The following is a 24679-nucleotide window of genomic DNA, read 5'->3' as shown; positions in this document are numbered from 1 at the left end:
TCCCTGGTACTCTTCTGCAAACTCTTAGGAAAGGACTTATCTCCTAGGGTGTGTCTAGATTACAGGGTTTTTTTTTTTTAAAGTAGCCTTTTTTCGAAAAAACTTCACCTGTGTCTAGACTGCAGCCGCATTCTTTCAAAAGTAAATCGAAAGAATGTGGCAGTTTTTTGATCGCGATAAACCTCATTTTACAAGGAATAAAGCCTTTTTTCGAAAGTCCTCTTTCGAAAAAGGGCGCTATTGAATGCAAACTGTGCTTTTTCAAAAGAGAGCGTCTAGACTCTTTAGAAAAAATGGCTCACTTTTTCAAAAAATCTGCTTGTAGTCTAGATGCTCTCTTTCGAAAGAGGCTTGTAGTCTAGACATAGCCCTATTGAATTCACTGACTTGAATGCAAGTTGGACTAGGCTCTCTGGAAATGATTGCTCGTGAGATTCATTTATAAGAAATTGTATATGGTTCACTATGATCAAAGGCCTTCCACCATGTTAGACTACAAAATATGATATACACAACATATCTGAAAAGCAAATATAGGAATATCATTTTAATGAATCATAGCACCCTCTCAGGTGGTGAAAAATAGGCAAAGTTTGTCAGATGAAACATAGTTGTTTTAAGCTCTCATCAAAGATGAGGTGACAATAATTTGGAAGGACCTCTACAAGTAAATTAATAATAAAATTGTCCTGAATGTGTTGTGTTAGTAGAAAAGGGTTTTATTTCTCAATTGACAAATATAAAAACTACCTCAAAAGCTTCTGCAGAAAATATTTTCTCCAATTCAATCATTACACATTAGGTTTGATGCATTCAACTCCAAATTAGATTTGGCCTCTTCTAAAATGGTTAATCTTGAGTAGTGAACAGAATCTCTTGAGAAGCGGGGGAGAACGTTTGGAAGTTTTTGATAAGATTACCAAGTTACAAAGACAGAATGCAAGTATGAAATCTTCAAGTACAATTTAGGTTAAACATAGCGAGCCAGATCCTGACCTGGCATGAAATCAGCATTCTGCGATTGACTTCAAAGGATCTATAATGATTTATTGCAGCAGGGGAACTGACTAGGGATGTGAATGGTTAACCAGCAGGGGCTTGTGCATCCCTCCCAGCAGTTGCAGGCAGAGGGCTGCTCCAGCCCCACAGGACCCACCATGGGCACTCCAACCAGCTGAAGCAGCCCCACCCCCACCCCAGGTGGGCCCAGCCTGGCTTTCTAATCGCCCTGCCATCGGTGGGCCCAGCCCAGGCTGGCCGGGAGCAGCCCCCTTCCATGGCGTGCCTAGACAGAGCCTGCAGCAGATAGGTGCTGCTCCGACTGGGCTGTAGCAGCCCCCAACCACTGCAGGTAGGCCATAGTGGGCAGGGGTGAGGGTTACTGCAGCCTAGCCTGGTCCCATTTAATTGGTTAACTGGTTACACATAATGTTTAACCGGTTAACTAATGAAACAGGATTTTACATCCCTAGAACTGACCTAGTGCTTGCGGGAAACTTGAAGCTATGAGAAAGTTTATGAAACACTATTAAAATAGAAATATTGGAATTCCTGAGAAGAGGTGGTATTGAGTTTTTGCATTTTGTATTGGATTTGAAATCACATTCCCAGCTCAATTTATTTGTTGTGTATTCTCATTAATAGCTTTCCTTTTTGTGCTAGAAATTTTATTTTAACTTTCAGATCAAAAGGGTGTGAATGAGTTACAAATTGGGTTTGGATATTAAAAGGCAACATTATGGTACCCTCCCAGGCCTGCCTTTCCCAAAATGTAGTTCTCCAGATGCAGGTAAAGCCATTTAGGGTCGTAAAATATGGTTTCAGGACACTTGGTATCACTTAGGTCCATGACAAATATTAATGGAAGTAAATGGGTATTTTCCCACGGATTTCAAAAAGTTTTGGATCAAGCCTTAAATCATTAGATTATGATTAACTGGACTATGATTAACATGTACACACAAACTCCTGATTAATGTTGCATGTGCTTCTGCTATAGTTGAAGATCTGACCCTGGCTGTTCAGACACTACTGAAAATGTTAAAGCCTTGGGGGATGGGGGGAAACATTGGTTCTGTTCCTACAAATATCACCATCCACAGTTACTTCTAGTAATTACATCAAATTGCACAGTAGGGCAAATAAGTGTAGAGTAGAGAGTGATTAACAGAACATATTTACCAGCCTTAGCTCATATTTTACACTTCAAAAAGAAAGATAAACAGAAACAAGAAGTCGGTCTCTGACAGTTCTACTGCATGTATGACTTGTTATCTTGCAGTTCCTGCCACTCAAGTATATTATGGGTTGTTTAATAATGAGTGAACAATGGTGAGATTTTTTAATTAATACAAACTTCAGTACAGTCTGGAGAACACCACATTTTGTATTGTCTGATAGTAGTGCTATTTGCTTACTTTCACTGTTTTGAGTTCTGTACTCTTTTAACCCTTCAATTTTTAAGGAAGAAACTAAAGTTTTTTAAAAGGTTGGGTCTTTTGAGTTCAATCCTCAAACAGTTTTCAGTTCTTGCTGAACTTCTTCCAGGCATGGTGGGAGAGGAGAGAGGGATGACAGCTTTTGTGGGCCTCCAGGCAAAGGAGGGAGCAGCTCCATGCCCCCAGAAGGGTGAGGCCCTGGACAAAAGGGGCAAATCCAGGAGCAGCCAGGCCTCACAGCCATGTGGATCAGCACTCTGGCAGCAATTCAGAGGGCCTGGGGCTCCAGCCGCTGTTGCTACTTTGAATTCCCAGACCCAGGGAAACTGTGCCCTTTGCTCCCCTCTGTTGGGAGGCCTATCTAGCATATATTATTTCATCCTAACCAAATATAAAATGAGTCATGGGTAAATCAAAGCAATACGCATATATTATATGAAAATATAATTTATATATATATTTGAATTCTCTAATATTTAACTATTGATTTATTTTCTATTCAGAGAACTTTAAAAAATTTTTAACATTGACAAAGATATTAACAGTTAAAATATTAGAGATGTGTGCTGTATCCAATAAGAACTATTTGTTCACAAATAGTGATATTTTATCAAACATTTACCTTTTACTAACAATAGACTTGAGTATTATTACCATTCAATCCACCAGCTAAACTTCCTCCATTCCATGAAAGCTCAAACTGAATGCTGTGTTATAATGACATCAGATATTATTTCTGGGGAATAAAATATACAAATATCCAGCAAATTGAGCTATCCTTACTTATTTCTTGTGCCAACCATAGTGTTTGTTCTGAGCTAGACACAGAAGCTGACACACAATCCTGCACCAACAAATTTAATGAGATTACCCATAGACACAAATTTGGGTATGTCTAGACTACATGCCTCTGCCGACAGAGGCATGTAAAATAGGCTACCCGACATAGTCAATGAAGCAGGGATTTAAATATCCCCAGTTTCATTAAAATAAAAATGGATGCTGCTCTATGCCGGCTCAGCTGATTGTCAGCAGAGTGCGGCAGTCAAGACATGGATCAGTCAACAAGGGAAGCCTTTGTTGACCGTTCCCTTATGGCTGGTGAAACGAGGTTTACAGGAGTGGTTGACAAAGGCTTCCGCTGTCGACTGATCCGCGTCTTGACTACCGCGCTGTGTCGACAATCAGCTGAGCCGGCATAGAGCAGCATCCATTTTTATTTTAATGAAGCCAGGGATATTTAAATCCCCGCTTCATTGACTATGTCAGGTAACCTATTTTACATGCCTCTTCGGCAGTGGCATGTAGTCTAGACATACCCAAAGTGACATGTAAGTGTTTGCAGGATCATGGACTGCATCACTACTGGAGGAGTATAATGAGCGCCCTCAAAGAGCCACCTTTACTGTAGCCTTATGCCTTCACACACATCCAGGGGAGCATGATGTGTTGCAGGCACTTCCTAAGGGATCACAATCATTGGCACTGTGCCAGGATGCTTCCCAGAAATTCAAGGAGTAGTAAAACCGCTGAGTGATTTAACAACATACGTTTATATTCTTATTATCCAAAAGAATTATAGTCATCTTATTTAGATGCTGCACTGGAATTGTGGACCCACTTTCTAGCTGTCAGGTGTTTCCTGCGTGATCTTGGGCAAATAATTGAAGTAAGGATGCCACTTTTAAAAAAGAAATTAGCACAGTCATACTTTTTTACATGGTGTTATAGAATCCTGAAAACTGTAATTTTAGGATGGCTCACATGTTCCAAATTTTCATTTTGGGTTTTTTTATACTTAAATGATGTTTGTCCAAGACAATTTATTACTTGTATAAGTTTTGGGCACTGATATTTCACTCCTGATTATGCACCAAGCACACATTTCATGCCTACATGAATACTAACACATTTTCAGCATTTCACAAAGTGGGGGAGTTAAGGGCTCTCCTTAGTCCCCACCAGACCCTCTATTTCAAGTTGTTTAAAATGTCCCCTCTCTGAATTTGTAGCATATAGGGTTTCTCTAAGCAAAACAAACTAAAGAAAGGTGGCATGTGGCATGTGAACTCCAGGCCCCTTTTGAGTCTCCAGGTCCCAGGGCAATTGCCCCTTTTATTCCCCATTTACCCCCCCCCCCACCACCACCACCACCAAAACCACCATCAGTGAGCCTGAATATACCAACTTATTAGAAAATATCCACCACTCCAAGAAATATGGATGTACCATTGAGGAGCCAGAAACTGAATGTAGTGTCACTAGGTCACATTAATAAAAGAGAATGTGTAATTTTGTCTTCTGTATGAATATTTCACACACTAAAAAACACTGTCTCCAAAGTCGACTCATACTTGTGATCCAAAGGGTCCCTCTGGCCCCCCTTTTTTTTAATCCCCTTCAGACATCTTGGGCCTTATTTTCAAAAGACTCAATTTGAAGTCAATGGGGACAATGGTTGGTTAGCACATCCAAAAATTGACCTTAGGTATCCAAGGCTAGGCACACAAGCAGAGTCACTCAGAACAACTGGACACTTGAAAAATTTGGCCTTAATCTCTTTAGGCCAGATTTTCAGAAGAGCTAAGTAGCTACTGTGTAGTAGAGATGTAAACAATTTGACTACTCAACTACTTGCTGCTTCTCCCCCACCCCTTTACTTCCTGCATACCTGGCTCTCACTACATTTAAACTGCAGAGCCACAGCTCCTGGACTGGGCGTGAGCTGGGGCTGAGGAAGCCTTCCCTTATCAACTAAGCATGTAGTCAATAAAAACTGTATCAACTACACAATTAGTGGATTACCTGCCTCTTAACATCCTTATTGTGTACTGAGCACTTTTGAAAATCTTTCCATAAATCCAATTTCTTTTGTTTGTAATGTGCAAACATACTATTATGAAGAGAATGTAAAAAAGCAAATATCTGTTTAATAGGCTTTATTTTTTGAACTATATTAAAACATATAATGTGAGTGAAATGTAGATTGCTTGCTTTAATATTGCCGTGCTTTGAATCTATACTTAATACTGTATGCATACTAATACTGTATGTAATTATTGCATGATGAATAAAAGATAATTATTCCTTATATTTAATGTAGATTATATTCAGAATTCCTACAAACCTGCTCTGAACTATTTTATCATGAAAGTTATTTCTTAGCACTACTAAAATACATTTTATACATTTGGTTCTTCAACAATATTCATTATGTTGCTAAATGTAAGAAGTCAGTAGTTGGTGTTTGGCCATGCAATGAAAATTACTATTCATCACACCTCCATTTTTAATAAGGAGAGAATCAAAGCCACAAACTCTTGCTATTAATAAGTACTTGTATAAAGTGTCAGGTCGGTTACAGCTGCTGCTAACCATGTGATCTAAGAGCAAAAAGGGTGCTTTCCAAACTCAGCTGTACAATTGCTTAAATTATATCCACATAGCAAAACATATAGATATTATATATGTATGTTCTGATTTTTTTTTTTTTTTTTTAGAATTATACACAAAGTCTCAGAAACACTGCAGAAGTGCATGGCTTTTTTCAAAGAAAAATCTAGAATTAACTTGTGTTAAATGTCAGAACCAATGGAAGTGTAAATCAGACTCTATGAATTAGCTTTGCTTCATTTCTAAATATGGAGGTATCAGATGATAAATCCATATTGTATTAGAAACACTATTCCCTTCATAACTGCCATGGCTATTTTGAATACCTAAATGTGGGTTTATTTTCAAAATGCTTAAATACTTAAAATGTTTTAAATCTGTTACTACTTTTGTTTACATTAAACAGATTGTCAAGTAACATAATCAGAATTGAATGAATACTCTATACAGATAGTTCTACATTGTATTTATACATGTGTAGTAAAGAAACAAGCAGAGGCGTATATAAGCTTACCAGGTACTCAGACCAGCACCAAGAGAAACTGCTGAGGTAGGAGAAAATAATTGTTTATATATATTATAATATTTTCAGTACAATGTAATGCAGATGTGTCTATTGTACTACCTATTTTAAGCTTCAGCGAGCATATGAGATGGCCAAGCACACAGAGACAGGAGAAAGGAATAAAAGTTCAGGGAAGGAACAGAAACTGCATTGTGTGAGTGCAATTCTGACAAAACTCTTCCTTTTTTTCAGCTGCAGATTACAAAGAAAAATCATTATGAGAGTTCAGGTTTTCAGCAAAGATTTTCAAATATCTTTGAAAATTCCCCTCCCCCACTTTGTCTCTGCTCAAAATTTATGACTCCATGATTTGTGATCCCATCATTCAAAAATCATATATCAAATTTTTTAAAATCTTAAGACTAGGCTAAACACAGAATTTTTCAAAATAATGAAATCTAGGCACTTATTTGTTTTCTGGTACTTAAACCTTTAGAATTCATATTTTCAAGTATTTTGTCTACAGAACACTGAGATTGAAACTTTTTTTTTCTGACAAAAGCTGAGATTGTCACATAAATCTAATTACACCAGAAATTAGGACTTTAAGAGAAACACCAAATATTACAAGATTCACAATAAAATTGCAAGGACAGGAAACATTATGATTCACTTACAGCCCAGACCTCACGCTAGGTCCTCACATCCAGGCTATATCTGAATTGTCCAATTCTTTCTACATCACATCTAACATACAGCTTTTCCTAATCATCCACACACCTAAATATCACATCCAAGCTTTAATCCCACATTTCAATTACTGCAACTTTTTTTCAATGCAAGCTTGCTTTGTTCACAGACATTTAGACTGCTTCTGCAAAGACAGTTTTCCTAATCCATAGCCTCTCACTGAAATCCTCTCCTGGCATCCCCTTTTCTATTGCATCGAACAGATGCTGCTTCTATTTGCTCAGAAGGACCTTCATAATCAATCTCCGCCCTACCTAGTTTTATTCCTACCAAGCTGTTGACTTTAGTCTCCAAATGATCCATAATGCCAGCCTCTAACGCCCGTTTTGTTCACAAATAAACTTGGTCCAATATCTCGTGGTGTTTTAGTGTTTAAAGCAGGGATGGAGAACCCTAAGGCCCAGAGGCAGGTTAAAGCCCCTGCTTGCCTGGATCCGGCCCTCGGTGTTCCCTCCAACTTGCAGGAGGCAGGGCTGGCGCTCCAGTTCTGTATCCCACTGTGGCTTCTCCCTGTGGAGCTGGTATGCCAGCAACAGCTTCTCACTACAAGGCGGGGGGAGCCCCTCAGGGGCCGGAGTCAGGCAAGCCAGGGTTGAATCCAATCCATGGGCTCTGCCTGGCAGGGGGAGGAAGAGGCTCTGTGCACTGCCACACTCTCTCCCTCTCTCCCTCCCTCCCTGTGTAAATGACAGTGTAGCAAAGCACTGCCTGGAGGCTTTTTCCCTAGACGTTCCCATTGGGCATAATTGCGACCAATAGGAGCAGCAGGGGGTGGTGCCTAAGTAGGGTTGCCAGATGATCTCCCAAAAAATACCGGATACCCGGTATTTTTTGGTCGAGCAAAAAAAATAAAAGAAACATGGGATAATAAGCCCCCCCTCCTCCCTCATTCTGGGGCACCCAGAGCGGCGATCGCAACCCTGCCTCCCAGCTGTGACTCCCAGGCTGGGAGGCGGGGCCGTCATCAGCACTGGGAGCCTGTGATTGCACAGAAGTCTGGCGGGGGCGGAGGGAGTGGCTGGGAGAATACCAGACACCTGGCAACTCTACCTAGGAGTGGCAAGGGATATGAAGCTATGTGTGTCTCTGGAAAACTGTACCATGTAAGCAACCGCTCCCAACCAGACTCCTACACCCTACCTCCTGCCAAGCCCCCACCTCCCATCCCCAGCACACTTCTGCTCCCTACCTCCTCTCCTGCACCCTACCTCCTGCCCAGCCCGCTCCTGCACCCTCTTACTCTCCCAGATGCTGCACCCCATGCCCTCTTCCTGGAAGCCTCCTCCCACACACTGAATCCCTCATATTTGGCCCCCAACCCAGAGCCTGGGGGGAGGGACACATAGTTTACTAGCCCATGTCCCTCTACACTCTGGTTTGCAAAGGCAATGTAAGGAGTGTCTTTCTATTTCTCATTCAGAGGCCATGTAATTGAGGTGGGTTTTTTGGGGAGAGGTGGGTTTGCTTCCTACTTATGTGCAGCCCCACAACCCAAAAAAGGTTCCCCATCCCTGAATGGAACGTGTTTTCCTTTTCACAACCTTAGTCATTTTTTTAGAAGGGAATTTAAGTTTCCAGCCACCTGGGGTAGTTTTAAGATACTGGCAGCTGGATAGCATCTTGGATAGAGATGAAATAGCCAATCCCAACCTTTAAATATTAGATTTGGAAAAATTAGATTTCTGTCTTTAAATCTCAGTAATACTAGTTTTTTCCGTTCATCCAAAAACCTATCAAAATGTTTTCATCTTTATTAAGCAAAATGTATAGAAAAGTCATTTTGAATACACAAAAACACTTTTTATCTAATAAGATTGCATACATGTGTGAATGCACACCACAGGATTTTGCAAAAATATTAATATTCCATTATACTCAAAATATTGAGATGTTATGTGATTATCAAATGCTTTGACATGAATTTTGAATCTTCTTTAAATCTCACTCTTTACATATTTTGAATTAAGTGCTGAGGATTATTTATTTCCTATAAAAGTGCACAAGGTAAATTAATTTTTAAAATTGAAAATACATATTGATGTTTTCTGTGATTCATGAAATACAATAATCAAATATTTCCAACTCTAGTCATTGGCTAGTTTCCACTGTAGGATTAACATGGTCAATCAATTTTAATGATTTATTTCTATCAGGTGGGAGATAAGAAGTGAACTTTATGTAAATAAAAAATACATGATGGCTAATCTCTGTTATAACATATATCTGTGTGAACATGGAGAAGAGATATAAATCAAGTATGGTATCACTGTTAGTGGATTATCATACCTCTCTGCCTCTCCCCCGGCCTAAGTGAAGACAGATGTCAAAAGATATGCCATTCGTTAATGCTTTCTCTACACTAGGCACAGTATGTGTAGTGGAACTTGCATAAAGAAAAAAAAAGCAGTCATGTAGCTCTTTAAAGACTAACAAGATAGTTTATTAGGTGATGAGCTTTCGTGGGGTAGACCCACTTCAAGTGAGTCTGCCCCACGAAAGCTCATCACCTAATAAACTATCTTGTTAGTCTTTAAAGTGCTACATGACTGCTTTTTTTGTTTTACCAAGATCAGACTAACACGGCTACCTCTCTGTTACTTTGCATAAAGAAGTCTGAGTTTCCTATGAACAATTCTGTCACTCATTGGCCCCTACCTACCACTACAGACCAAGCAAATTTCACACTCTGACTTGGCTACATTTTGGACAAGCACAGCGAACCAAATCAACCATACAAGTAGCACTACAGTGCAGTAATTTTCCCCAGCCCCATCACTCTGGAAAGGACTAAATTGGCAGGTTCTGTGCAGGGGGCACATAATCTTTTTTCCACAGCCCCACATCACTTACGGAGAGAGTATGGAGAGGGTGTGAGGCCACAGGATCCACTGCTAGGAAAACCTGCTCTTTTTACTGTTGATGGCTATTGGATCAAAGTAGCTTTCTGTAGCCTGGAAGTGGCAGATTCCTTTATTCACCTCCAGCCATTTGCTTTGCAATTAATCCAAAGACGTGGCAAAGGTGCTGGACTCAGGATTTGAATCCAGTTGCAGAGGCCTTTATGAAAAGAGAGCCAAGCTTTGATATCAAGAGATCCAAGGCCCACATATAACTGTACACCTACACTTGTATATTCAGCTGCTGCCATTCAATTGTATATGTTTCGATGCCTAACTCATCATTTCCACATGGGAATATGTAACTGTGTGCATAATAATGGTAACTCTTAAGGCATACATCGGTATGTAATTGACCATATTTTTTTTTCATGAAAAGCCTTTACTTAAAAAAAATACTGCCTGGTAGGAGTGCAAATGAAAATTGATTAATGGGACCACATCTAACAACTGCAATATATTTATTTTACAGAAAGCCCGTGGTTGAGAGTAATGAGATCCTAAGTTCTGATCCTTGCTTTACAACTGATTCACTATGGCTGTGTCCAGACTCAGGGGTTTTTTCGAAAAAAGTAGCCTTTTTTCGAAAAAACTTTACCTGCGTCTAGACTGCAGCCGCGTTCTTTTGAAATTAAATCGAAAGAACGCGGCTTTTCTTTCGACGGTGGTAAACCTAATTCCACGAGGAAGAATGCCTTCTTTCGAAAGTGCTCTTTCGAAAAAGGCGTTCTTGAAAGCAAACAGGCTTTTTAGAAAGAGAGCATCCAGACTCACTGGGTGCTTTCTTTCGAAAAAGCGGCTTGCTTTTTCGAAATTCCGCGTGCAGTCTAGACGCTCTCTTTCGAAAGAGGCTCTTTCGAAAGTATCTTTCGAAAGAGCCTCTTTCGAAAGAGGCTTGCAGTCTAGACATAGCCTATGTGGTCTTTGGGCAAGTCATTTTGCCTCTGTCTCATTTTTCTCATCTATAACATGAGAATAACTTATTTACCCACATGGAGTGCCAACTTTGTAATGGCACAAAACTGAACACCTTTGTCCTGTCCCCTGCTCTGAGGTCTGCCCCCTCAGTCCATCCCCCTCCCTTGCTTTCACCAGGCTGGGGCAGGAGTTTGGGGCACAGGGAGATGAAGGCTCCAGCTGGGGGGTTCGGTAAGGTCAGAGATGAGATATTTGGAGATCAAGAGGTGGGCTCTGGGCTGGGACTGAGAGACTCAGAGTGTAAAAGGGGGGTTCAGGCTCTGGGGTTGGGTCAGGGATGAGGCATTTGGGATGCAGGAAGGTCTCCATGATGAGGCCAAAGGGCTTGGGGTGCATGAGGGCTCCTGGATAAAGCTTAGGGCTTGGGATCGGGATAGAGGGTGGGGTTGGGTCTCAGGAGGAGGTACAGGATCTGAGCTCCCTTACCTATGGTGGCTCCCTGACCAGGGACGCTCCATAAGGCCCCACCTTCACAATTCCCATTGGCTGTGGTTCTTGGCCAATGGGAGCTATGGAAATGGTACTCGGGGTGGCGCCAGTACATAGAACCTTCCTCCCCTCCTCCTTGTCACAGGGACGTGTTGGCTGCTACCTGGGAGTCATACAGAGGCAGGACAGGTAGGGCTCCTGCTTTAGCCACACTCACTGCACTGCCGAGTGGACTTTTAATGGGCCGGTTGGCGGTGCTAAACAGAGCCACCATAATCCTCTTTTGGCCGAGAGTTCTGGTTAAAAACCAGATGCCTGACCACCCTCACAGATGAGCCTCAGAGTTATGGATACCTTGGGAAAGGAGGTTGTTTATAACTCTGAAATGTTCATAACTCTGAATAAGACATTAAGGATTTCAGCCATGGTGGGGTAGAAGGAGGAGGTTGGGGCTGCAGCCACAGGAAGAAGGGTGCCAGGGATCTGGGTGGAGGGCTCAAGACTTCTGCCTTGTGGGAGCACCAGGGCTCAGAAGTTCAGACCTATGGGGACCTTGCGGCTCAGGGCTTCAGTCCCTGCAGTTCCATTCCTAACTTCTGCCCAACAGAGGGTGCTGGGGCCTGAGCCTCACAACACTGCTTCCAGCTTCTACCCCACAGGGGGTGCCAGGGTTTGAGGCTCTCCATGGCTCCACTTCCAGATTCAGACAAGGAGCGGGACATGTACCAGGGATCAGGACTATAGCTATTGGGGCTGAAACCAGCACTCCGCCAGAGCTAAAAGCCAGAAACAGCACCATGTGGCTGACGCTGCAAGCTCTGGCTCTGATTCCAATCACTCACCCAGCATGTGCAACCATCTTCCCCTGTGACTGAAGCCCAGAGCCCCCGGGCTAAAGTCCCAAGGCAGTACAGTATGCACCTCTATTTGTTTGTTTTCCCTCCATTCCAATTCCACATGTTGCCTAGTTAACCAGTAAGTCTGTAACTCTGGTGTTCATATCTTTGAGGTTCTACTATACCTCACAGTACAGCTGTATCAGTTAGCACATTGAACATAAAAAGTGCAATAAAATCTTAAGAGTGCAGGGGCAAAAACATCCTGAGTGTTTCATGCATCATGTTCGCATCCAAAAGAGACACTTTTACAAATTCTGGCCTTCATCTCTTTTTTCCTCATATGTAAGATAAGGATAAAAATACTTTTCTGTCTTCTAGAGTTATGAAAACAGATCCCTGCTTCTCTCATAGATTTGGTACATGATAGAAAGCAGATCACTTAAACACAATTTTTCACAAATGGTCACTACCTGTATGATTCTCATTTTCTGGGTGACCAATTTAAAACACTTGGGAATAGGGATGTAAAATCCTGTTTCATTGCTTAACTGTTTAACTGATTAAAAGAGGGGGAGGGAAAGCCAGGCTGGAGCGTCCCTCCCACCAACCCAGACACACCATTGACAGACATCCGGAGTAGCTTCTGTCTACAATATGCCCCGTAGGGCTGGATTAGCTACCTGCTTGCAGCGGATGGGGAGCTGCTCCATCACTCACAGGTTAGTTGCTTAACCTTTCACATCCCTACTTGAAGCCTCATTTTCAGAAGTGTAGCTGGAAACTCAACTCCACCTGAAGGAGCTGTCTATACTCAATACTTTTCCCAGTAAGGATGTGTGGTTAAGATTGGGAGTCAAGTGGCCCTAAATTCTAATCCTGGATCTGTCCTAATTTATTGTGTTCTTTGTGTCAATTTCCTCTCTGGTAAAACAGAAATAATAATATTCTTATACCAAGGAGGTTCTGAAGAAAAATACATTAATTTCTAAGGCACTTGGATGCCATGGTGATGACCGCTATAAAAAGGGCCACAAGACAATTCTATATTCAGTGTAAGGTTTGGATGGTGTGTTCACAGGCACCAACTGTGTTCCATGGGCCCTCTACAGCTAAAGCACCCATTGGGAAAAGATACTGGATGCCTGCACCCGCTGGCAGCCATGTCCCCACTTGCCCTCCCTGCCCCCCAGCACCACTTGCCCACCAGTAACCCTGCTGACAAACTACCTTCCCCTTCTCCCATTGCCTCCTGTACCCTGCAAACATCTGTTGTGTGGTGCTCAGGAAGCTTTAGGAGGGAGGAAGAAGAGTGGAGATGATATGCTCTGAGGGTATGTCTACACTACAGAGGTTTTTTTTGAAAAAAAAAAAAAGGCTGTTTTTCAGAAGAAACTTCAGTTATGTGCACACTGCAATTGCATTCTTCCAAAAGAAAATCAAAAGAACAGAGGAGTTTTTCTAACATTGGTAGTCCTCATTCTACGAGGAAGAAGCCTTTTTCCTAAAGAGCTCGTTCAGAAAAAGGCGAGTGTGGACGGGGAAGAGGGAATTCTTTCAAAAGAAGAGGAAAGAGGAAAAAGCACAGGTGCCCTGGTGGCCACTCCATCCATAGTAATCAGAGCTGAAATGTGACATAGCATCCATTCAGTGTGGATGCTATCTGTTGAAAAAAGCAGGTCACTTTTTCGATGCGCTTTTGCAGATCTCTTCCAGAAAAGCTTTTTCTGAAAGAAGCCTGCAATCTAGATATAGCCTGAGGGGAGAAGGTGGGAAAAAGGCAGGGTAAGGGCTTGGAGAAAAGGTGGAATGGAGTAGGGCAGGGGCAGAGCAGAGTGGGAAGAGATGGGGTGGAATGAGGGCTTCGGGAAGGAGTGAAATAGGGGCAAGGCCTGGTGCAGAGAGAGGGGTCAACCACTAGAAGAGAAGTCAACATCTATGTGTGCAGTAAGTAAGGCTGAAGACCACAAATTGAATTAAGGGGATAAAAAGAAATATTGATTAGCTGCTTTGATCAATGAGCACTGTCGATCTTGTGTATTGCATGAGGTGGAAATAATAGTATGAGATCGTGTAATTAAAAATGTGTCTGACAATGCACATTCCAAGGGGCCAGAGTTTAAATTGCCCATTCTTTCTTAATTCCAACTTCTATTTTCAAGTGCTTGACTTTGCAACCTTAAATAACTTTATGATACCAAAATTGAGGTTTAAAGTTGAACTAACATATGACAGAAGAATATTTGGGGGAGGAGGAACAGTTATATAGAAGTATAGGGGTAGCTTGTGTTGCTAAACAAGAATGAATAATAATGATAGGCCTCCAGTGAAGTGATGAGTAAAATTTAGTTTGTCATTCAAAAGAGAGAGCTGACACTAGCTAATTAAAATGAGTAAAACAAAATATATAAAATATTCATGGGAATCAATTGAAATACAAGACGAACCGATTTGAGATGAACTTTCATTGCGGACCAGTTTTTATGGGCATTAGATCCCATCTTTCATTTCAACACAGCCCAAAGAGGAGTTTTTTGTAGCTGGAAAGCTTGTCTCTTTTACCTTATCCCTTTGCCTAAAAGTGGTTGTAGTGACCTAGACATGATGTTAAGACCCCAAACCAGCAGTGTGTACTTCCATAAGCCATAAGTCTACAGTTATACTTCACTAAAGAGATCTTAAGCTATAATCACAAGATTGTTCATGATAAAGACAACAGTAGCATTTATTTTGTTGAAGGAAACAACATACTTTTGTAAATAAGCAATGGTTCCTGTAGCTAAGCTCTTCCTCAATGCAACAACACTCTTCCAAAAGTCTTGTACTACAAATCCCTTTAAAAAAAACTTGCCTGACATTTTCACTCCTAAGTTAAACACTTTGCAAAATAAAAATGTAGACTTTGCCCTGCCTGGACTTTAGAGAAGCAAAGAAAAAATGTGCATTTAACACTCCTCTAGGATCATCCCAGGCTCCCCCAGCAGTATTTGGTGGGACGCTTTACACTCTCATTAGTCATTGCAAAATGCAGGACAATGTAGCACTTTAAAGACTAACAAGATGGTTTATTAGATGATGAGCTTTCGTGGGCCAGACCCACTTCCTCAGATCAAATAGTGGAAGAAAGTAGTCACAACCATATATACCAAAGGATACAATTTAAAAAAATGAACAAATATGAAAAGGACAAATCACATTGCAGAACAGAAGGAGGATGCGGGGGGGTGGGAAGGGGGAGGAAGGAAGGTAAGTGTCTGTGAATTGCTGATATTAAAGGTAGGGAGAGTGGGATGTTTGTGAGTTAATGGTATTACAGGTGATAATTGGGGAAACTGTCTTGATAATGGGTGAGAAAGTTCAAAGACTTGTTAAGTCCTTGTCGGTAAGTGTCGAATTTTAACATGAATGACAGTTCAGAGGATTCCCTTTCAAGTGCAGATGTAAAAGGTCTTTGTAGCAGAATGCAGGTGGCTAAGTCATTTAGAGAGTGTCCTTTCTGGTTAAAGTGGCAAGAAACTGTTTTCTCTTTGTGATCTTGTCTAATATCTGTTTTGTGGGCATTAATCCTTTGGCGAAGTGTCTGAGATGTTTGTCCAATGTACATAGCAGACGGACACTTTCGGCACATGATAGCGTAGATTATATTTCTGGATGCGCAGGAATATGTGTTCTTGATCTTATAACTCACTTGGTTAGGTCCAATAATGGTATCAGCAGAATGAATATGTGGACAAAGCTGGCAACGGGGTTTGTTGCAAGGGAAGGTACCAGGGTTGGTATTAGTGTGGTATGTCCTGTGGTGGTTCTTACCAACCACCACAGGACATACCACACTAATACCAACCCTGGTACCTTCCCTTGCAACAAACCCCGTTGCCAGCTTTGTCCACATATTCATTCTGCTGATACCATTATTGGACCTAACCAAGTGAGTTATAAGATCAAGAACACATATTCCTGCGCATCCAGAAATATAATCTACGCTATCATGTGCCGAAAGTGTCCGTCTGCTATGTACATTGGACAAACATCTCAGACACTTCGCCAAAGGATTAATGCCCACAAAACAGATATTAGACAAGATCACAAAGAGAAAACAGTTTCTTGCCACTTTAACCAGAAAGGACACTCTCTAAATGACTTAGCCACCTGCATTCTGCTACAAAGACCTTTTACATCTGCACTTGAAAGGGAATCCTCTGAACTGTCATTCATGTTAAAATTCGACACTTACCGACAAGGACTTAACAAGTCTTTGAACTTTCTCACCCATTATCAAGACAGTTTCCCCAATTATCACCTGTAATACCATTAACTCACAAACATCCCACTCTCCCTACCTTTAATATCAGCAATTCACAGACACTTACCTTCCTTCCTCCCCCTTCCCACCCCCCCCCCGCATCCTCCTTCTGTTCTGCAATGTGATTTGTCCTTTTCATATTTGTTCATTTTTTTAAATTGTATCCTTTGGTATATATGGTTGTGACTACTTTCTTCCACTATTTGATCTGAGGAAGTGGGTCTGGCCCACGAAAGCTCATCATCTAATAAACCATCTTGTTAGTCTTTAAAGTGCTACATTGTCCTGCATTTTGCTTCAACTACCCCAGACTAACACGGCTACATTTCTATCACTCATTAGTCATTGGCAGGGCTCGGTGCATCTCTCTGGTCAGTAGCATGTGGCGGGTACGTGGGTGCCTGTCTCTCCTTCATGCTCCCCACACCCACAGGGCTCAGCGTGTGTGTGGATGGGAGGGGGTCATAGTCCTGACCTAAAACCAAGCGCACAGGCTGGGCTGAGGCTCCAAAAAAGAGCCGGGGTTGAAGCGCCTTCACTTCGGAGCCTCCCGGGGCGCGGAGCCACCGCACGCCCCGTGTTTCACGGACACCGCTGCAAGGCAGGGGGCGGCAGCGTCCCAGCGCCAGCCCCCGTGTGGAGGCCGGGAAGCAAGCCCCCTCCCCGGGGCTGGGGCGGCGGGGGAAGGAGACCTCCGCCCCTGGCGCCGCCCGGCTGGGCGAGCCCCCTACCCGCGTCCCGCCCCATCCCGGCGGCAGCCCCGACCCACCTGAGGGACGCGTCATCGTCCCGGCCCCTCCCTCGCCGCAGGGCAAGTGGCGCCGGGGGCGGCAGGTGGCTCCTGCCCGCGTGAGCAGCAGGGACCCCCCGCCCTGGCCGCCGCCTGCGCGGAGCCTGCAGCTGCAGCCGCGGGTCCGGAAGCGCCGACCTGCCTCCTCCCGGGAGCCTCGGCTCGCGCGCGGCAGAAGTGAAACTCCCCGGGCCCGCATGCCAGGATACCGGCCCCGCTTCCTCCTGCCGCGGGGAGACGCCGCCTTCCCCTCCCCGCCTCCAGGCCGGCGGCCCCAAGCCCTGGCGCCCGCGCGCCTTTCCTGCCGGGGTGGGGGCACGGCTCGCGGTGCGGGCTGCGGCTGCCCCCCGCGGGCCACCTTTGAACTTAGCTCCTGTTAGAGCCACGCTCATCCGCCCGCTGGGCTGCAGCCTCCCGCAGAGGGATGTTCATGCTGGGGCGGGGGCCGGCGCGCGAGGAAAAGGGCTCTCGCTGTACAGAGCAGATCCACCGCCTTGCCCTGCACTGCATTGCCTCGGGGCAGCCTGCTGCAGGGTGTCAGGAGGGGGCATATACCTCGCTTAATGGCTCCCTCCCGGGGAGGGGGGGGAGCCCCTTCATTTCACCCGCGTTCATTAGCTGTGGCCTTCAGGGGAAAGGCAACTATTCTCTCCATCGACCGTCGATTTTGCATCTGTTTTGAAAGGGGACTTTCAGATTTGATAAATCCAAGGAATCCAGGGTGTTACATTATTTAAACAACACCCGGAAGGAATGGAACTTTGGAAATGTTCCCCCTCCGACAGATACTTATCATAGCAATGCAATTTTAATACCCTGCCTGGGAAAGCGTTCAAAATCACAATGATTTAACTCCCCCGCACTATTATGCTTTATATTAATTATTGACATGACAAGGGGAAAAAACTGAAAAATGTTAGAAATAGCAGACTGTGAGGGCGGTAGTGTTTGCAATTTCCCTTAAGTACACCCTCCATTTAAAATGGTTTTAGGGCTCAACCCAATTTCTATCAATTGAGGGAGAATTTTCCATTGAATTCCAGAGATATTGTACCGGGTCTGAACAGTTTATGAAAATAAAGGCCCAACTCCCATTTGAGGCAGGACTGGGACCTAACCTGGGACCACTCACAAGCTTGTAGATAATGGTCAATTGATAGCAGAGGATAGTATCACAAAAAAGGGCATGAACATATCAGTGATAGAAATGGACATCATTTGTCCAGTTTATTTTCTGTAAATAGCAGCAACATTTACTTCACCTAAGCTAAAATATTAAACAAAATGGTTTTGATGATAGTCCGCATTATGATCATGAGCTAAATCATGGAAAGATTATATCAAAAAAGAAGAAAAGCCAAAGTATGATGTTAAATAATGCAATAGTGAACAAATGAAATCAGACCTCTGTAGTTCCTATAAGAACAACAACATTGTATAATGCCTCTTTTTGCATCCATGGAGTTTAGTCCAAACAGAAGGGTGGGAGCTGCAAAACAAACGTCAAGCTTCTATGAGCCACAAGAAAGATCTACAGCCCTGAGTCAAAGACCAAAAATGAGTTGAACACCCAGAAGCCAGTAGTTCTGAGAAAAAAAACATTTGATTTTACTGGCTGTTATTTTGTTTTTCAATGTATATTGTCCAGTCCCAGCTCACTCACCACATGTGCTCTTTCAGGAATCAAATATAAACTGCTAGTTTGATTAGTTATTTTGTACTACTAGTATTCCCTTCTAGGAACTTATCCTGTGAAATATGGCTGTTAGCAATACCTCCAGTGCTTGTTCTCTTCTGGAAGCACAAATGCAGGGAAATCGGACTGTCCTGTTGGTCCAACCTTGTGTATATTACAAGCCTAAGAAAGTTAAGGTTATGCTTAAAAGAAATTCAGAAATGTTGCATAAAAAAACATAGTGAGGTCATCAATCTTAACTGTTCCCTTTATTAATGCCATGAGGGGAACCAATATGGAAAAATCCAGATTAAATGGATTTTTAAAGACGTAGTAAATTAACACCACAAACACTAAAATGTCAAAATGATAATCATACGATTATTGTCTAATACAGGGATGGGCAAATACTGGTCTGCAGGCCAGATCTGGTCCACCAGGATTAGCTCCTGGAGGGCCCCCTCTGCAATATTTACCTGCCCAGCCACAGGTACCAGTTAACACATCTCACGTTGACCTCAGATCACTGTTCCTGGCCAATGGGAGCTGCTGGAAGCAGTGATCCACTCTGTGCTGCTAATCACTACTTCCATGGACAGAGTAGTGGCCAATGGGAGCTGTGATCACCTGTACCTGTGATTGTGCAGGTAAATATAGTAGTGGTGGCCTGCCAGGGGATAGCCTTGGCAAACTGCCACCATGTTATTACCCATCCCTGATTTAAGCACATACTTTACTGGAGGGGTGGGGATAGATGTTAGGATTAAGTTAAGATTCACAGCGTATATCAGTAACTAATGGTAAAAAATATTTCAAGATGTAATAAACCCAGGAAATTCAGAGTTAATGTTACCCATAGAAGAAATCCAAGCAAAGTAAGGTTAGAAATAGACAGTCAAGGCATTTTAACTCTACACAGGAGGGATATTAGGCCAGCAGTAGGCAACAACAAAGTAGCAATTCTTTAGGGTTAGCCCATGGCAGGCTGCTGTTCTATTTACCTTCATGGCCACAGGTACCAGCAATTGCTGCTCCTCTTGGCCATGGATCACTGTTCTTGGCCTACAGGAGTGGCGGGAAGAGGCGTGGACCAGGACACTGCTTCCCACAGCTCCCATTGGCCAGGAACAGCAATCCGTGGCCAATGGAAGCTGCGAGAAGTAGTGTCCTGTATATCCTACCAGCAGTCCAATAAGTTCAAAACAAAATTTTCTGCTAATAGTGTGAATTTGTAATTTTAGTTCTATAAATGTTTCTGAAAATTCTACTGCACATTTTACTGTTTATACTACATTTGATATAATGAAATCTGGGCTTTCTGGGTATTGTTGTTATTCTGACGAAAGGATGCTTGACTGTACAAATGAATCTAGAATAAAATAGTACCTGCCTCAAAGAGCCTTCATTGTAAGAATCACACAGTACAAAGCTGGAAGGACTCAGTTTGAAACTATACATGTTTGGTTTTTGGTTTGTAGATACATATAGAAATCACTGGTAATGCATCTACATTTACTTATGCTTAGCTCATCATGCTGTCAGATACCACAATGCATTCTAATGCTAAAATGGAAGATACATCTGTGATGTTGCTGTGTGTTAAGTTTTTTTTGTAGAAGACGACAGGAGAAATATAAATGGTTTATCTATTTTTTAGATTTTGTTCAGGTCTCATATAAAGAAAAGAGGGGGCAGGATGGTCCAGTGATTAGGGCAATAGGGAAAAATCATCATTCAAGTCCTTGCTTTCACATAAACTTCTTATATTATATTGAGCAAATCACTTAGCCTCCACTTCTCGGTTCCTCATCTGCAAAATAGGGACAATAATAATGTACTTCCCTACCTCACAGAAGTGTTGTGGGGATAAATATAGTAAAAATGGTGAGGTGTTCATATACTATGGTAATGGGTACCTAAGGCTATGTCTACACAGCAGCTTTATTTTGGAATAACTGACATTCTGAAATAACAAAAAGCATGTCTACACTGCAAGTCACTACTTTGAAATAATGGCGAGTTGGAGGATTTTTTATTCCAACCCCTGTAGCCCTCATTTTACAAGTAGTAAGGGAAGTCAAAGGAAGAGTGTTCTTCCTTCCACTTCCTGCTATTCAGGCAGCTCCAAAAGCCAAATTAAACTATTTCGACTTAAGCAATCCACGTAGCTCAAGTAGCATAGCTTAATTCCACTTTAGCATCGCTGTGTAATCATAGCCTAAGATACAGATAGCTGACAGAGACTACCCAAGGATTTGTAAAGCTTAAAATGAATTACAATTATAGTTTTTTAAAAGGAGGAATTTGGACTTTGTGACTCTCATCTTATTTTCACTTCATAGTTACTAAAATAATGGAATAAATATTAAAGGCAAAGTCTGCAAACACCAGGTGTATAATAATATCATACAAGATATACTGCATAAGTTTATAAGTAGACTACACCTGAAAAGTATGACCTCTTTAAGCACAAATATAATAAAATTAGTGTATGCCAGGAATCCAATAGATATCATATAGATGGACTGCAACAAAGAAGTTGCCTGCCCAGCACAAAAAAAAAAGGGGGGTTTTCATTGTTCTTCAGTTTCATTCTTCCAACAAAGCATTACTTACTTCCTCCTTATTATAACCTGCAGAATTCTTAGTCACAGCAAGTAAAGTTTCATAATAAATAGTTGCAACAGTTTTAGTTCAAACACACATCCATATTAGTAAAAACAGAACTCAAAAGATAGGTAAACATTTTCAGTCCCTCAGCAGAAATGACAAAAATACAGATTTCTTTTTTCCATTCGTTATCCCTCATCCATAAGCTATCATTGTTTCAGAGTTGCAGCTAATTGTGTCTCACCCTTTCATATATGCAGCAGAGAACTATAATCCTCAAAGTGGCTGAAATCTAAGTCCTCAATAACAAATTCAACAAATCACATGAATTAACAGTAGCCCTACTTCTACACTGCAGGCTTCTTACGCAAGAAGCCTTTTGTGCAAGAGTTTTTGCGCAAAAACTTCTTGGGCAAGCGTACGTCCTCACCTTATGCTTTTGTGCAAGAGAGTGTCCACACTGCATGGATGCTCTTGTGCAAGAAAGCTCTGATGGACATTCATAGAATGAATGAAGCACTTGTGCTTTTTCCCTCTGAAGTATCCATACTTCCCTTTTTGCGCAACAGCTGTAGCACAAAAAGGGGTTATGCCTCGTAAAAGGAGGTTTACCTACTCCAGAAAAAGCCTTCCCTTCTGCCGTTTTACTGTTAATTTACTTGCGCAAAAACGTGTTTGAGGTGTGGATGCTCCACAGGTTTTTGCGCAAAAACCTTGCAGTGTAGACGTAGCCTAGGAGTAAAGTGGGTGAAATTTCTCAGCCCAAACTCTTTTGGTAACACCAAAATGTTTCTTGAATTCAGGTTGTTTTCACTAAAATGTGTTGAAAACATACTAAAAAAACTCGTAACATTTCATTTGAAATAAAATGTTGATTTTTTTTGTTCAAAATGACTTTTTCTTTAGAAATATCTTTAAATATGTTTTAATAAGTATTTAAAATGCTTAAAATAGAAAAAAAAACATTTCGGGTCAAATGAAATGTTTTGTTTGATCCAAAACAAATTTTCAGCTTCCCAGTTGTCTGAACATTTTGAGAAATTTGTTATTGGGCTTGACCAGAGATTTTTTTTTCTGGAATTGCTAATTAACTGAAAAATCCACTATTTTCACAGCTTTAAATAAAAGTAACATAGTACCATTAGGTAGATATAGAAACACAGTTGTCATTGTTAAAAAGACAATTATATCAGGATGGAATGTGATATTGCAAAGTATTTCCATATGCTCAGGAAAGGTAATCTATTTTGTATATCAGGTACTGACACAGTAAATGTTGGTAAATATTAACTTTATATGGCTGCCATCTCTGTTGCTTTATTCATTTGAAAATCTAGATCAGAGATTATCTGTTATACTAATACATAATTTGATGCAGTGCCAATGGGATATTATTGGAAGAATTAGATTAAATTGATGCAGACAGTGCTATTAAATAGTTCTGATAGATTATAAAGTAAAGTGTGGTATAAATGAACTGATGTGCTATCATTTTATTTTTATGCCAAACAGCCACCGAAACAGAGGACAAAAAATTTTGTTTCCCTATTTGAATAATTATTTGGTGTAACTCTTGCTTCTTTCTCTTCTCTAGTCTACAGATATGCTACAAATATAATTTTTGTTAGATACTTGTTTGATGTCTTTTGATTTTTCCTTTGTCTCTGTTTATTATTATTATGCATTGCATATGTGAAAAATCTTATACAAATATAGATATATGGCAATGCATGTAATTGAGATGAAGTCCCTGTTGAAGCCCCAAAGGGATGATTGTTGCATCCTATTTTGATTTTGGTTTCCCATAAAAATCTGGAGAATGAGGGAAGAAACACTTTAATTTGTATTTCAGAAAATGAGGTGGGATGTTGCAAACATGGAGGAAAACAGGAAAATAAAATACATGAACACTTATTGGAAGTGGAACAGCAGACAAAAATAAATAAGGAGGAATCTTCAGAGTGGCAAAAACAGACCCAGAATTGTAACGAAATATAGTTATGACAGCCAGAAAGCAGGGATGCTGTGCAATTACTGAACCACAACCAGCACTTATTTCTCAATTATGAAAGCCCCTGCATTCTGATTGGTTAAGAGGTCTGGTTGAGTTATCAATATGTATGTTTCTTTTCAGTAGCCATACCGCATCCAAGTCTCTGAACCACGGTTTGTTGCAAACCATTTTTAGCCACTTCATGCAGAGTTTGTTATAATCACTGTACTTTTATTCCTTTACCATACAAATCAAACTACTTTTTTGCCTTCAGAATTTTGTATCCACTATGTACAGAAGCATGGCAATCTTAGCTTGTCCCTACCTCTTCATCCTCTTAAGACACCAAACCCCAGATATTAAAACTAGTGGTTGATCTTTTAAAAGTGCAGTTTTTCCCTTAATAAATAAATGAAATATTCCTGAAGGCTATTACACTCTTTCTAGTATTTTCTATAGAATGTGTATCTAAATAAGGCAAAGTGTTCATGCTTTTAAGGTTGACAGTAGCCAATCAAAGAAAAGGGATTTTTTTCATGGCAAGATTATTGAATATACATTTCAGTAGAACAACTACATACAGATGCTCCCTTTTAATTCTGTAATAAACCAATTGCTCTGAGGGTATACAGTACTTTGGAATATGTTTAGACCAGTACAGTATATAGATATTATTAAGCAATAAGGTACAATCATATGCAAACATTTATACTTGAGGGAAAGTTTTCAAATAGCAAAAAGTTTAAGCAGTCTGTGAAATACTTTTCTAAGAGATGTTGTTAATAAATGACTGATAAACTTTAATCACATTATCCGGTTATTATGTTCTTACTATAATTATCCAAAACTTGGGTGGACAAAAACACTTCAGAATGAACAATATAAGCCATAATATGAGAGGGGGAATGGATTGGATTGGATAACTAAGAACTATGTGGATTTTTAATGTTATATTCTACTTTTCTGGTATTTTACTTTTTTCTAACAGCTTCATAAAATATTATGATTTATGAAAGCTTGTTAGAACATTATATTGTCAGATAGCTGCAACTACCTGTTTCAAATGATATTTCAATAATCTG

At 41.3% G+C, this 24679-nt stretch overlaps 1 protein-coding gene across 3 annotated transcripts in view; it reads right to left on the bottom strand.

Moving 5' to 3' along the window:
• Positions 1–17573, bottom strand: part of BANK1 (B cell scaffold protein with ankyrin repeats 1) — a 425960-nt gene extending 408387 nt beyond the window's left edge. For 2 of the 3 annotated variants that reach the window (XR_012904054.1, XM_075929668.1), the window contains exon 1: positions 17299–17573. Coding sequence is in view for 2 of the 3 variants with exons in the window: in XM_075929668.1 (XP_075785783.1) it covers positions 17299–17518 (220 nt within the window). In the remaining variant the exon portion in view is untranslated. The remainder of the gene's footprint in view (positions 1–17298) is intronic. The other variant, XM_075929667.1, reaches the window with a different exon arrangement.
• Positions 17574–24679: the final 7106 nt, after the last annotated feature.

Source organism: Pelodiscus sinensis, chromosome 5 (genome assembly GCF_049634645.1).
Source record: "Pelodiscus sinensis isolate JC-2024 chromosome 5, ASM4963464v1, whole genome shotgun sequence".
NCBI lineage: Eukaryota > Metazoa > Chordata > Testudines > Trionychidae > Pelodiscus > Pelodiscus sinensis.
This window is presented reverse-complemented; position numbering and strand designations above follow the sequence as displayed.